The sequence below is a fragment of the Gobio gobio genome (assembly GCF_949357685.1).
Source record: "Gobio gobio genome assembly, chromosome: 4".
NCBI lineage: Eukaryota > Metazoa > Chordata > Actinopteri > Cypriniformes > Gobionidae > Gobio > Gobio gobio.
The window spans coordinates 36,949,730-36,965,685 of record NC_137100.1 but is presented as its reverse complement, the minus strand read 5'-3'; the positions used below and the strand labels follow the sequence as shown (position 1 = coordinate 36,965,685).

At 37.4% G+C, this 15,956-nt stretch overlaps 1 protein-coding gene across 6 annotated transcripts in view; it reads right to left on the bottom strand.

The window, feature by feature from the left end:
- Window positions 1-751: 751 nt before the first annotated feature.
- Window positions 752-15,956, bottom strand: part of ophn1 (oligophrenin 1) — a 49,875-nt gene continuing 34,670 nt past the window's right edge. For 2 of the 6 annotated variants that reach the window (XM_079814890.1, XM_079814894.1), the window contains 7 exons: window positions 15,715-15,874; window positions 15,318-15,456; window positions 12,575-12,949; window positions 11,989-12,112; window positions 5,258-5,308; window positions 2,136-2,175; window positions 752-2,049 (listed from right to left, as the gene is read on the bottom strand). In XM_079814890.1, coding sequence (XP_079671016.1) covers window positions 2,038-2,049; window positions 2,136-2,175; window positions 5,258-5,308; window positions 11,989-12,112; window positions 12,575-12,949; window positions 15,318-15,456; window positions 15,715-15,874 — 901 coding nt within the window. In that variant the 3' untranslated portion in view covers window positions 752-2,037. The remainder of the gene's footprint in view (window positions 2,050-2,135; window positions 2,176-5,257; window positions 5,309-11,988; window positions 12,113-12,574; window positions 12,950-15,317; window positions 15,457-15,714; window positions 15,875-15,956) is intronic. The other 4 variants (XM_079814891.1, XM_079814895.1, XM_079814893.1 and 1 more) reach the window with 3 other exon arrangements.

Sequence of the window (15,956 nt, the reverse complement as noted above, 5' to 3'; positions counted from 1 at the left end):
GTGAATGCTTTTTTACAGCTTTTTTCTCTGTGTGAATAATTCCTGTCTTTTCCTGGTATTATGGGATCTTTTTTCGCTTTTCCATAAGCAGATGGAGGATCTGGGGAGTTTGGCTTTATATGACTAGAAGAGGAAATTCTGGCTTCTTAAACGATGTTTGTTACTTAAATCTTTGTGACTTTATAGTCTTTTTTTACAGCAGTTGTGTGAGTGAGTGGGTGTGTGTCTGTGCATGTGCGCTTTTTTGCAGGTTATTTGGTACTGCTATGTAGTGTTGTATTGACAGTTGTTAACTGACGATTTCATTTTTCAGTTTGCGAACTGATTTTTACTCTTATGGAAAATCGCTTATCAGACAAGCTCTGATTCCTGTTGTGTAGAGCCTCTGTAAATCAGGTTTGTTTGTGTTTTACCGCTTTCAATTCAATAAAAAACATTTGAAAAAGTCCTGTGCAACTTTTTTGTCAGACACACCCTGAATCGGATGGACCTTAACAATCATCATGAAAAAGCAAATGGGCACAAGCAGCATTTTTGTGGTGGGAGCTTGTCTAACCTCTTAAGGCCATGACTTTTTTTGTACTTTGGATTTTGACTGATGCACAGCTGTTTTAATTTAACTGGATTCCAAAGGTCCGTTGTCCTCCAAATCATTTATTGATTATTATCATGAGGCCATTTCATTGTATAGATTTATTTCTACTCTGGGTTGACTTCACGTACAGCTTACTTTCATAAGAATGAAACAGTTCATCTCTCTCTCTTTTATTTTTATAAAGTTGCATTTTCTTGCAGCAGTACATTTAAACGAAAAAACAAACAGGGTTAGTGACTGTTACAAAGAGTAACAAAAATTGAGAACTTGACGAACAGCAATAAAATATTTACATAAACTACATCAATTTGGAGCTTTATAATAATAATAATAATAATAATACATAGGAATGCGCCAAACCCACATAAAGTGACCTAAAATTTCAACCTCATCGCATCTGAAATACCAAAAACACACTGACATATACATTTCCATTTCCACATTTACAATTGTGTGAAAGTGAGAATGAGACTTTAAATCTTTAGATTTCACACTGACCAAAAGAAACCGATACATGTTCATCTTTCGGTCAAAGCTTGAGACTTAAAAGTGAGGTTAAGCTCAATACTGAAACTGATCTCTATATCAGTAAGGTTGACTGATAGAAGAAAGGTCAAGAGGGAGAGAAAAACTTATTGAAGCGTCCTTTGCTTTGTGAACTAGTCAAAGTAAAGAAAGTTCCTCGATCCCTTTTGGTTTGCTATAGGAACACCACAAGCATGTCATGACAGATAAAAGGAGAAGCAGTTTGCAATTACAGTAATTACTCTGCTTGTCAGAAACATTTAAAACTAGCATTGCTGGCGATTCATCTCTTTCCAGTTACTAATTACTGTGTAATAAATAATTAATAGAAGCATGTTCAGCTTTTACGTAATTAAATACTGATTAGTGTTGATTATATAATATGTCTGGGGTGTACCACCTTCTACCACTCTTAAAGTGAAGTCTGTAGTTTGTCTGTTGAGTGAGACTGTAAACCGTAAGCCTTATTAGTTTCATTAAAGTAGGTCAGAGAGAAGGGGAGATATTGAGGGACACAATGAGTGAGAGAACAGGAGGGAGTTCTCCCTATTGTGTGCAGGAAGGTCAAAATGTTTAAAAATGAAAAAAAATTTCATTGCTTTCTTTTTGTTCTCTGATCCGAGCAAGAATCAAAGACTTAGTTTTACAACAAAGTAAGCAAGTGCAAAATTTTGGCGGCGAAGCACAAAAAAATAGTACCCTGCCCAATTCACACACACACATAAACACACAAAAACTGGGGTCAAGGGGCGTTCCTTCATGCTCTGTCAGTAACATTAATAATTTATCTCCCAAAACCACATCCAGACTCCAGGCCTGTGCCATACATGGCCACATACAGTCCCTTGACCGCTGATGTGCGTTAATTGGTCCACAAGACATTTTGATCCACAAGTTGTAGCAGTGACTAGAAGTTCCTATTTAGTGTTCTGCAAAGAAAAACAAGTGACAGAAATGAGCATAAACACTATAGGTTACTTTAATAATAAAAATAAGACGCTAGAACATGCCGTACCTCATCTCTAGAAGCTGCAGTTGAGGCATTCGGAGAGGAGCTGCAGGACAAAAAAAACAGTAAGTTATTATAAATTAAATTCTTTTCAGCAACTTCAATGAATAGTTTACCCCCAAAAAAAGAAAATGCAGTCATCATTTACTCACTCATGTTGTTCCAAACCCGTTAGCCGTTTTGATTTGTTTTGTTTTGTTTTTTTGTGGAAAATGGACAAAAGTTTAATTATTTCTCGTCAATGGCTGCACAAAGGGACGAGGCTGTCAAGATCTAAAAAGGTCCTAAAACTGCCATCAAAGTTTTCCATATAACTCAAGAGTTCTTGAGTCAATATGGTGCAGTTTTGACATCATAAAGTTTGGTCACGAGACAAGCTCGATCCAATGACAATTCATGTTCAAGATGTCTAACAATATTTCAAATCACCAAATGTTGTTCGTTATGCTCAAATAGAATAAACTGGACCAGCCAATGAGCTAATAACTTCTAAGTGCGTGTCTCAGGACACTGACTGTTTCTAGTCAAGTCGCCTTTATTTATATAGAGATTTATACAATACAGATTGTTTCAAAGCAGCTTTACAGCGATAACAGGAAAATGATTCAATGACGCAAACATTTGTGCTGTACAGCAGCTCTAAAGGAAAATAGTGTCATTGTTCAGCTGAAGTCAGTTCAGTGTTTCGTCGTAAAGATCATTTATTATATTCGTTCATTTCATCTATAAAGCAGTTCTGCAGAAAACAGTGATGTCATTGTCCAGCTCAGTTGAGTTCTCATCCAATAATATCAGTGCAGTTAAATCAATGATATTGTTGAATATTAAGTGTCCCCAACTAAGCAAGCCAGAGGCGACAGTGGCGAGGAACCCAAACTCCATCAGGTGACAGAATGACAACCAGAATGATGCGATGACTTTACAAATCGACGATTGGCTCTTTTATTTAGATGGCGGGGGCTTATTCCCCCCTATTGCATGTGGCTCTTTCTCCACTTCATACTGTAGTAATATGAGTGCACCATCTTGGTATATCCTAAGATATGGAGACGTACTTATTTGGTCATTTTTGGAACTTGACAGTCCATGATACCTGTGAACTGGCATAGTATGGAAGATTCTCAAAATTCTCCTTTTGTATTTCAAAGAAATGTACAGCGTTCAAGACTGGAATGACACGAGGGTGAGGAAATGATGACAAAATGTAAATTTTTGGCAGAATTTCTCCTTTAAAATATCAATGTCACTTGCACCATCATCAGTACATTAGATTTCATGTGCTTGAAATATGGGCACCTGCTCATTGGCACCAGGCTTGTGAAATGAACGGGGTGTGGTGCTTCATTACAGACGTTCATTTTAGTTGACTTTGACGCTTTGCATTGGTCAAACCTTTTGTCTTAGTATCCTCTGAAAGTTCCCTTTGGGATCTGTTCTAGCATTGTGAAAGTCCTTGAACTTGAACTACACAAATGTGTGCGCGGGCTTGGAGTGCAGCCACGAGCACTGAAAGGAATCCTCCTAATCTCAAACAGGCAGCCAAACTCGCCAAACTGCTCATCATTTCATACTTCATAAATCAGAATTTAGTAAAATATCAGCCCATACTGATTTTAGATCACAAACACCCACATACTGTCACACAAAACCTGATATCTGAGCAGTAGCTCACTTCCGACTGCAAAACTAGTCTAGCTTCTCTGCACTTTCCTGTGGTGTCTAGGAAACTCTTACACACACAGTAGCCGTTGAATCTTGTGCTTTTGGGATAGTTTACCCAAAAATGAAAAAGCTGTCATAATTTGCTATTATAATGTCCTAACTTACTATTATTTGTCATAATAACTTTATCGACTTTCTTTTTCTTTGGAACATAAACGGAGAAATGTGAAGAATGTCGTTCTCTTTTATGCAATAAAAATGACTGAAGACTGGAGCTTTCAAGCATTTAAAATCACATAAGCACCTTATAAAAGTGCCATTAAACTGGTCCATTATATGACCATGGACTGTCAAGCTCCAAAAGTACAAAAAAAGCACCGTAAAAATGGTCCATACGATTCATGCGTATTAGTCAAGTATTATTTACTGATAATCTCCAGCAAGCTGGAACACTGAGTCACTGAATTGAAATTGAGGCATAGAACAGAATCAGTCAAATCTGTGAATAAACCATTTACCTAAATGATTGATTTACTGTAGATTTATGCATTTGGCATATGGTTTCATCCAAGATGAAATCCAAGATTCATCCAAGATCCATTGCGTTCAAGTTCATGCATTCCCGGTATCCAACCCATACAGGAATACTCATTCGGATCAGATCACTGATTCAGATTCAGAATACTGATTCAGACCAACTGATTCATTGAAGAGATGCAACTCCAAAAGAATGATTTGTTCATGAACAGGACATCGGTTAGACGGGAGCTAGAACGGACTGTTCCTCACACAAAACTATTGTATGACGAAGAAGACTTGGAATATACAGTAGCGCATGAGTCATGTGGACCAATTTTATGACAGTTTTATGGTGCTTTTACACCCTTTTTGAAGCTTGAAAATTTATTTATTGTAATAGCATGGAAAACAGTGACCAAAACGTTCTTCAAAATTTCTCATGTTATGGTCAATGGAAGAAAGAAAGTCCTTGAAACAACATGAGGAATGAATAAATGATGACTAAAACTATTCCTTTAAGCCAAAGGGTTCAAATCAGGCTATTATGCCTGTAGGTGCAAATGTGAGCGTGCGTATTTTATGAGCATGTTACACTTTTCCCAGACGTAGATCATATTACCTGCTCTAGAGTAGCCATCTGTTTGAAAGGTTTAAACTAAACCGTCGTGCGGGACTAAACAACTGATCGGATGTATGTCTACAACAGATTTTATTTGGTCTGTAACACAAGGACTTTCAGCATGTGGTCCGGTATTAAACACAACTTTATTTAAAAGCACCACATCAAAAGCGCATTGAGTTTTATTGGCTCCGCTCTAAGTGAGGTAAGGCAGCTGCTGAAAACAATGAAAAGTTCACATACACACACACACACACACACACACACACTCGTGAGCCAGCACATTTAACACGCATGCACGCATGCTAACATACACGCACACACGTACCTCCCCATCTGCCTGGAAGCGTTCTCAAAAAATCTGGTTTTGGAGGCCACACTATGAAAGGAAGAAAGAAGCAATGCATCAATTCATCACTGATGATGAAAATCCTCTACTGATATCATTCTAAATATAGAAGACAATATTCAATAGAACTATTTTGTCCATATTTTTCGCATTATGCTCATACTGGCATGATCTGAAGAATATCCCAAACATGCTTGAACAGATTACAATCTCTTCGGAGACTGAAGTTGGAATCTTGAATGCCAAATGTGAAAATGTGGCCGTGTTGAGGTCTGAGTCACTCTTTGCACTTAATCTCACAAACATGTACTACCATCTGCAACGAATATCAGCGCGTGTGTGTGTGTGTGTGTGTGTACGCGCATGTATATTTTGCATTTGATTGACACATACACCATTGTTTCTGTTAAGTAAATATGGCATACCTGACAGACAGAACACACAAATACACACACACTAGTACAGCATTCATCTGTGCAGGTTTATTTACATTTGTAGAAATGTTTTTTTTTGTTTTTTGTCAAATCAAATTTTACTCTGTTTTGCTCAAATTTGAGTAAATCTTTTTTTTTTTTGGACAATATTTTTGTTGCAGGTTATGGTTATATATGTATGTCAGCGAGTTGATTAATTTGCTAGAAAAGTGCTTAATTTTAGTGACCTTCAGCTCAATTCTCAATATACTGATTTGAATCAGTTCTTTCTACACTTTTCTTCTTAGTGCATTATTAACACCTTGCATTGTTCTTTTTCTTGCCATATTTTCCATCAACTATATTAAAATTATTTAATAATTCCGCTGATGTAATTCCGCTGATGTAACACTGCTGTGCTTATACTTGTGAGGAGCTCCATTAGACTTATTGTTCCAACTAATTATTACTGCATTAACTAATTGTTGCACCTTAACACAAACACCTTTGGCTATTTTTAGATTTTAATGAAGACATTATTTGTTTTAATTCGTGCATTCATATTTTTTAATTAGCCACCCTACAAGTTGGTTCTTAATTTTTTTTTTTTTTAAATATCTTGTAGACGTTAGGCCCTCATGAGTAAGCAAACCAAATACACAAACTACTCTGATAACAACAAAAAAGATCAACTCGTTCTGCAGTCTGCCACAAGAATGACAGAGCCAGTATGCTTGAGAGTATGCGGGTTTTCAGAAGATATTAGTTTAAAGCATTTCTGAGGTAAGACACAAGACCATATGACACAGTGGTCATGTTTTCTCAGACCCAGAGTTGGTCTAAAATTACTGCTTCCAGAAACTTGATTAGCAGTCTTTATCCACATCAAATCTGCTGTATATAGTATATTTACAGTGGCTTGCAAAATGATTCAGACACTTTACTAAATCTCTCAGTTTACTTAATCCCTGCAGATCCTGCACTGAAATTGAGCTCTCTGTGATATTTATTTCTAAGCACTGAAACTCAAAAAAAATGTAATGTGACTGTCAGAGAATAAATGTAATGTTTTTGTTTTCCAGAATTAATTGTAAAAAAAAAAAAAAAATATCTGAAATCTGTTGTTTGTATAATAATTCAATCATTTTGTGATTTAAAGTTTAAAGTTTACATGGATGGAAAACGATTTTGTTAATGAGGACACAAATGCTGTCAAATTGACCTCTACCTGTGAATCATTAAAACAACTGTAGCATTTTATAGATAAAATCCCCACAGTTAAAGAATCATTATTCCAGCTGCTAATCTTAGGGACTGCTGTGAAAATTACGAGCTAAGAGCATTCTTGAGTCCAAGTTAAAGTAAACCAAATGCATACATTTTGGAAAAACATCAAACTATATCCAAGTGTTTGGAATCAGGCCACCCAGACACTGCCTAGAAAAGGTCATCGTTCAAACTTTGCGAAACCAGAAATCTTCCAAATCAACCGCAGCGAGGCCAACAATCACTTTGCAGGATCAACAGTGTTCAGTCGTTGACAACAGATTAAACACGCACCAGCCAACCAGTCCTGCAAAACACTGGCCTGTATAGGGAGGGTGACAGCAAGGAGCCATTCTTTAAAAAGAACAATGCGAAAGCATGTCTGGAGTATGCCAAAACACATAATGGTGGTCCAGCTGCAATGTGGAAACGATCAGATCTTGGTCCGCTTAAAACAACCTGGATGGCACAAATCTATATCTGCCCACACCACAAAAACCCCATCCATAAGCCGATGAAAGATGTAGAACTTCTCTTCATCAGTAGGAACTGGACATATTCATAAAAACAGAAGGATGGATGGTGCAAAATAGAGAGATGTACTGCATGGCTGCAAAATTAATCGCAATAGAATTAAACTTGCAACGGAATAGTCTGATTATTAATAGCTGAAATTGAACTAAATAAATAAAATTATAATTAATAAACATATGTAAAAAGTTTACAGCATTTCGACAGAGTGAAAAACTACTACACAGAAAGTTATCCTCCAAACAGGCTTGAAAGTTATACATTTAAAGAAATATAACTATTTCATAATTTCAGTAGCACTTTATTTTACAGTCCTTTACCCCATGTACATACTATGTACTTACAATAACTGGGTAATAACTAGGTGCTAACCCTAAACCTAACCTTAACCCATGTAGTTACCTGTAGTGACCAGAACTTTCTTAGGTAAGTACACTGTAAGTGCACATACTGTAAAATAACGTGAAACCATAATTTCAATATTCCATTGTGAAGGACCGTGAGAGCGGGACAAGGCCGGTCGTGAGTGGTAATGAGCGCTTCGTGTCTCACGGAGGAGCTCGGTCGCATAAAAGGAGGAGCGACGACAGTGAAGGACGAGAGAGGACCAGGCCTGGATTTTACGTTGTGTTTTGTTTACGTTTTGTTATGTGTGTGCGCGGCAGTCGTCCGTGAGGGGCTGCCGCTTTTACTTTCTGTTTGTTAATTTATTAAAGTGTTTTTGAATGTTCGCCGGTTCCTGCCTCCTTCTTCCCATAACAACGAACACCTTTATATCAATATAATAACAATAAATTAGGTTTTATTAACAAAGTTCAATGTTTCAAGGAGCAAATTCAGATAATTAACACGAGTGGAGAGCACTAAGCCAATCAACAATAGGAGGTATACGTATATAGTGGTATAACAATATACGTATCAGTGGCGGCTTGTCAATAGAGGGCGCTGGGGCGCCGCCCCCATCAAAATTCCAGAAATATACATGTATACAAAAATGATACAAAAATTAAATAAAATAGTTTACTCATACAACGTGCCGGCTGTTAGTAAGAGCCTCAGCATTTAATAAAAACTGGCTTTGATCCGTTAACTATTTTATATGTTCTTCAATATGTTTCATGCGGTTTCATGGGCGAGGGACGCCGGACAAATGGATGTCTATCTGAGTCCAAAAATCTACGGGTAGCATGTGACCTAAAGCTAGGGTGACCACCTGTCCCGCTTTGCGTTGTACCGCACAGCATTTTCACCCCTTGTCCCGCATGTCGCATATTGAGAAAATGTCCCGCATTCTGTTGATTTTTAATGATCATATTGAGAAAACATGCATGCGTTCTTTTGCCTTTTTAAGAAAGCATTTTATTTATTATTTTTGCGGCATCGTTTTTCACCTATATTTAACAGCGCTTCGTCAGAAGTAACATCCCGCCTTACACAAATACAAAAGCCGTTTTTTAAACCATATCCAATGGTTGAAAAGAAAGGAGTAAACACGGTCACTAGTAGGTTGTGACGGCTGTCAATCAAAATGTGGAGCGGTGATTCGTTCCATGTGTTCCCTTCCTGTCAGAAAACGAATGGATAGTTCTGTATATAAATTAATATATATAAATATATATATATATATATAAATATATATATATATATATATATATATATATATATATATATATATATATATATATATATATATATATATATATATATATATATATATATATATATATATATATATATATATATATATATATATATATATATATATATATATAAATAAAAACTACAGTTCCCCCCCCAAGAAAAAAAAAAAAAAATTATATATATATATAATTCCTGTCAGAAAACGAATGGATAGTTCTGTATATAAATTAATATATATATATATATATATATATATATATATATATATATATATATATATATATATATATATATATATATATATATATATATATATATATATAAGATTAACTAATTTTATGTTGTTTTATTTGTTTCATTATTTATTTAGTTGGATTTTAGTTGCACTTGGTCAGAACTGTTTCAAAAGTAGTTATCTGCATGATGCCTGCTGCCTTTGGGCTCAGTGATGTTGAATTTAAGATTATACAACAGTTTCAGGTTATGTTTTAGTGTTGCTAACATGTCCCACATTGTCCCACACAAACTTAGTAATCGTCCCACATTTTGTTTGTTTGATGGTGGTCACCCTACCTAAAGCTGGTCTCTAATTGGTTTCTTAAAGATCCTCCTCCGGATGCAGGTCGCTGCGTCCCTGGCGAATCAGAATTGGATGCGTGTTATTTTATCTAATCTGATTGGTTCTCGTCACCTGTCATTTAACTTTACGCTCTTGGCCACTAAAACGAAAGTGCGCGGGCGACACCGTCACACCGACTCCGCCAAAACCTTGTTAGGATGATCACTTTCGTAGAGATGGCAGCAGTTAAACCAAATTCTTTCACAAGGCGTTTGCTGGAACTAAAAAAAAGGATAAAGGATCCCGAACCGGACCAACGCGATTTACAAATCCCAGCAGCAGGCCAGTTACAGAGGATGAACGATGAAGCTACACTGGGAGCTTCACGCGCTTGTTATGAGAAACGTAGGTGGCTGGCTGGATGTGTTGTTAGCAATGCCCTTTATTGCTTTCCCTGTCTTTTATTTCAAAGTGTCGGTACTGAAGTTTTGTGGACAACAACGGGGGTAAGAGACCTCAAATATCTGACTGAACAATGCAAACGTCATGACACTACTGAGATGACTGACTTTAATCAGAGAGTCATTGAGAAATTTGCTGGCCAGAAAGAAAGGAGAGCAAAATGTATGTTCAAGTAGTCAACATGCTAGTCTGTTGTTGCTGTTTTCTTTTGTTTTTCCTTTCCTCATTCAACTATATGTGGGAAATGATGTGTAAAAAGAAAACACTATTTTCTCTTTAATGCTCGAATTTAGTTAACATGCATCTTGATACTGCTTTGTATTTATTTGACCCCCCCCCCCCCCTAAAAATAATTATCACCAGCCGCCACTGATACGTATACAGTATGCAGCAGTCTTACCTCCATTTGTTGACAGTTTATCAGCATACCTCCACCACCCCTTCTCCACACTTCTAGTTCTAACCACTTCTATACACGGGGGGAGTACTCTGGGATCGGGCCAAATTCTGAGCTCAGAGCCATACCCCCAGACAGCACGCCAAATACGCATTAACTTTACTCCCTCTAAATTATATGTAAGTGTGAACTCGTGAAATCAGTATTATGTTACAATCAGTATGAGTACAATGAGTACAAATGACACTTTTTATGAATAAAAAGTGGACGGAGACCCTCTCACAGCTAAAGTGGATAGAGATCTGGGTCCAACTTAAGTTCAGGTATAATATAAATGCCAAGAGAACTGGGATCTTTTTCACTTGGTTCACGTTTGGCTTAACTGAAAGAAGTCTGAGTTACTCTTTCTGTTAGCAGGAAAGCTTGGGCAAAACAGGATTTAGTTCAGAGACAAAGACTTTCTAGTTTGTAGTTTTTGCACACCCGTTTCAACCTGAGAGCTGCAATCTCGATGTACTTTTATGCCTTTTTCTTCTTTTAGTCTTGAAATACCTTAACAGCAACAATAATAGATGTTCAATGTTTATGTTGAATTTCATATCATTATTGCAATATTTGGCAAATACTTTTATTTGCATCAGTATTAAAATTCCATACTATTTTGTCTAAATAAAAAAAAACCTGAAAACTAAAATCAATCATTTTAAATGCTACAACATTATAATGTAAAGCATGAAAAATGTATATAAATTTTAAAATTAGCTAAAGATTACATCAACAGTGTTATTAAATTATTATGCATTATTTGATTATTATCTTTATGTAAAGAATAAAGGAAATAAACGGGCAATTAAATATCCAATATTGACCTAAAAATGTGATAACTGGTAAATGTTTTGATACCGATATATATAGCATGCATCTCTAAAATTGTGCCGCCCTACTGCAGGAGAACCTGTTTTAGTCTGCCAAATAGCCAACGTTTGGGAGAAAGTTCATCCTTCTGAGGGTCAGTGATTCCAGACACTAGGCTAAATGAACATCGCAGCGGCACAAGAACACAAACATATCTCCCAATGGCACAATCAAAGTTCTCAACTCAATCCAACTGAGAATCTGTGCTGCTACTTAAAAAATGCAGTAGACAGGTGTCAACCAAGTAACCGGAACAATCAGGAGCAAATCTTCCTGGATGAGCGAGCCAAAATCACACCTGAGCAGAGAGTTGATTTATCCATCACCCAAAAGAATTCATGCTGTCATTGCTGCATGGGTGCCGCTCACTGTGTGCTATGCAACGCATTTCAGCTTTTTGTTAATGTTTATTAAAAAAAAGAACCAAAAAAAAGTTTCAGAAAAAAAAAATGTCACAGAGAATCTGAATAAATCAGCAATGGCATTGCAGCGAAGTATGGTTTGTGGTGAATTGATGTGTACTTACTATGATGCTGGAGTGTCTTCAGTTTTATTGAGGAGACGGGAGGGTGGATCTGGTGGTCGAGTGGGTGGCCGGCAGATGGAACTCTTCTCTGAGAAAGATCGTCCTTTCAGCCCCTGAGCCTCTCCTGTTACACGCACACACACACACACACACACACACACACACACACACACACACACACACACACACACACACACACACACACACACACACACACACACACACACACACACACACACACACACACACACACACACACCTGTTACAACCATTTTAACTGACTGACTCATTGGAGCATGATTATTGTAAGTATGTGTTCTGCTTACTGTAGATCACAAGGGATTTCCACCCTTCATCATGTACTATGCTGATCATTCATACTTCATGCCACAATGTGTTATTGCATTAATTCATTACATTTGATATAATTTCCTGTTTTTTGTTTTTCTTCTGAATATTAGTTAAACCAAATGACTGATTTTGCAGACAAAATAAAAAAAATGTAATCAGGGAAACAGTTTTGTAATATATAGCCTATATATATGTATATATGTATATGTATATGTATATGTATATGTATATTGACCTTCATTCTTGTCACAGGGTGGTGGATAGTTTTGAATTCCTTGTTTACCGGTTGTTCCTTTGAGTTGTGGCCTGCTTCCTTGGAAAGACTGAGCTCGGTTCACTGTCGCTCCTGATTCCCCATTGGTCGTCACCATGGCGTCCGACCTCTGACCATCCTGTCCCCTAACTTCAAGCCTGCCAACATCAGAATCCAAGGGCCGGAGAGCAGGTCTGGGGTTAACAGGCTTCCGAGATGTCGGAGAGGAGAGCGGGATGGATGGAGGAGAGATGGAAGGAGGTGCCAGTTTTGTTCTTTGATGAGGAACCGGGCTGGTGAGGCTGGTGTCTCCCTCAGGTTCGCTGTCATTGTGGCTGGCGCCGTTTTGCTCTCGCCCTGCGAAGCACAGAGTCAGTCAATGCAGGCAGTTTAGATAAAGCACTACTAAACGTCTGGTGGGTCAGAAGCACGATTGCAACAGTTTAGCCCTGAACATTCCCCTGAGGGGAGATTGTATCAGGGGTGTCGTTAAAACTTTAAATTTCCTGTTCTTGTAGTTTTGGCTTAAAAAGGGAGGTTTTGATAGTTCCGATAAATAAATAAAGAGAGCAGCTTGACAGGCGCTCAGTCCACTATACGGGAAATACAATCCAATAAAGACTGAACTAGTCAAAATCAAATTACTCAAAGTGAGTCATTTTATTCCAACAGCTTCAACACAACTGGAACATAATGGAAGCTTTAAAATGAAAGAAAAAGTCTGAAGAAGCCATGAACTGCTTTACCCAAACACGCCGATTGTTATCAGATCAAGCCACACGGTCAAAGTCTACCTCCTCCAGGCTGGATTTGTATCCTTTGAAAGGCCTTTTTTTTCCTCGATCTCTTTAAAAAGAAATGGCATTTTCTTGTGTCGGGAATTAGCATTATTACCTTGAAATTGTAAAAGTTACCCGCTTTTAGCATATCTTTCATTTCAGATAAACTAGAAGAACTGTTCACCGCTGGCATTTTCACCAGACTATTGTTTCTTTCACACAATAAGGTTTTTATGCAGGGGAAAGTACTTTTATAGTCTTTGCTTAGTCAAAAATATGAAATAAAAATAAATAAACATTGAATCCAGTTTAGTGTGTGAAAAGATGAAATCAGTGTCATAAGAAAGGTTGCTATGGCCATGTGAGAACCAAGGACATGAGTGTAAAACACAGCTGTGTGTCTGTGTATGTGAGCAGAATCAGTCAAAACAACCAGCTTTGTGTGAGATAGCCAAACTGGACATGGGCACGTTTGTATGAAAACGCATTCACAAACAGATTCGCATTTTGGCAGGGGTTCCCAAATACACAGTTGGTCCTAATACTCCATGACTGTATCTGTATTCTCAAAAAAAAAAAAAAAAAACACACACACACACACAGAAACACACACACACACACAGAGGGCCAAGTTTACGGACCATCACGATCCAACATTCACTGAAACTCAACAGGTGGCTTGGCACTCACAGGCGCACACATGCACAAACACACATATCCCACCACCAGCAAGTTCACCAAACAGGAAACGAGCAGTTCTGATCTACTCAGATTAATGATTTGATTGAAAAATACAACAGAAGGGGAAACAATTTATTCCACTGATCTGAACAAGCAAATATCCAGCATGCTTAAACCAAATTTCATGAATATACAAATGAACTAGAGTCATATTAATGGATTAATAAACACATTCGCTTTTGATCAAGAGAGAGAGAGAAAAAAGCTCAGAAGTTAATAATAAGAATAGCTTATTAGAGGGAAAAAAGTCCAAAAGCCAAACGAAAACAGATTGAGAGAGACTCGTAAACACATGCAGGCATTAGCTCTCAGACACTCTGGGTAGCGCTCATAGGACACACACATGATGGCATACCAACACTCGTCCGCACGCACTCCAGCACACACACTCGTACAGCCATAGGCACTGATGCACACACAAACGCTTGCTGCAGAAGGGCAGGTAGTCGTTATTTTTCATGCTCTAGTGAGTGTACTATTAGTTTGACTGTTGTTAAACACTACATAACACGGCTAACAATGAGGGGAGGACAACATGTCAGAGAATGAACATTTATCAAGGCAGACACACATACACGCACCCTGAGATCCTGCAGATTTAATCATACAGTTCACAATGTGCATGGAGGGGCTTCTAAACTGGAGCATGACAGAAAGATCGGGAGATTTGGTTGTATTTTTCTTCATTTAGAGGAAATCACTTAAGGAGAAACAGATCTAGTCAAAGGTCCCTTCCAGAACATATGAATCCTGATCGGCTGTTATGTGTGTGCGCTCGCTAACAACTTGTTGTTGTTGATGTTTAGGTGCGTGTATTGTATTTAAGCTCGCAGTACAAGAACAGGCTTTGCAAAAAAAAAAAAAAAGCAAAAAAGGAACATTTTAAAGATAGCAATTAAAGAAAAATATTGAGCCAAAAAACACACAATATATAGATATAGATCTGAAACACATCATATAATGTCTTATCTGAGATATAGAGATTATTATAAAAAAGTTTTTTTGTTATTTTTTTTTATCCAATCTACAAAAAAATCTGTTTATATATAGGCCTATGTTAAAAATTAATTCTTAAAAAGATAACAAATATAATTCACATTCATAATAATTCAATGATAAGGCAAAAAAAAGCATTATGTAATGACAAAATGATGATGCCGATGATGATGATGATGATGATGGCTAGGATGCTGAATGCTATTTACGCTCAAAAACTGGAGGCTGAAGGCCGGGGTAGAGACGGGGTGGGCGTTTTGAGATCGTAATTGGCTGCCGTCTCCGTGGCGTCACCCTTGGAGGTGGGATAGGAGGCAGTGTGGTTTCTTCAGGAGGACCCTTAAAGATCTGAGAACATCAGAGACGGCAGTGATTACAAAACAATATGACATCATTAACATCACTCAACTATGGCTCCCTGAAAAGGTGACAAATATTTTTCATATTGTTCTCTTATGAATCACACAGCATTTCTTTTTTTTTATTTCAAATTATTTTAGAGTGCAAATACAGCAGTTCTCAATGGAAACCTTTTTTCTGTCTGAGCATTTAGCTTGTATAGATACACAGATAAACTGTCCCCTGTTGGAAAGGGGCATATCTGACCTTGTTATAGTCCTCAATAAGAATCTCCATGACGATGTTCTGGAACTTAATATTCAACATGGCCGCCACTGTCTCCTCCTCTGCTCTCATGAGAGTGGGGCCAAATATTACACCCATATTTGACACAGTCATCAGATTTTCACTGCTGTGGCTGCAAACACTAGAAAAACAACAGAGATAGTGTAGTGAGCTTTGGGATAGGATATATGGATTGTCCCTGTGCTGCTTTGGATAAAACTATT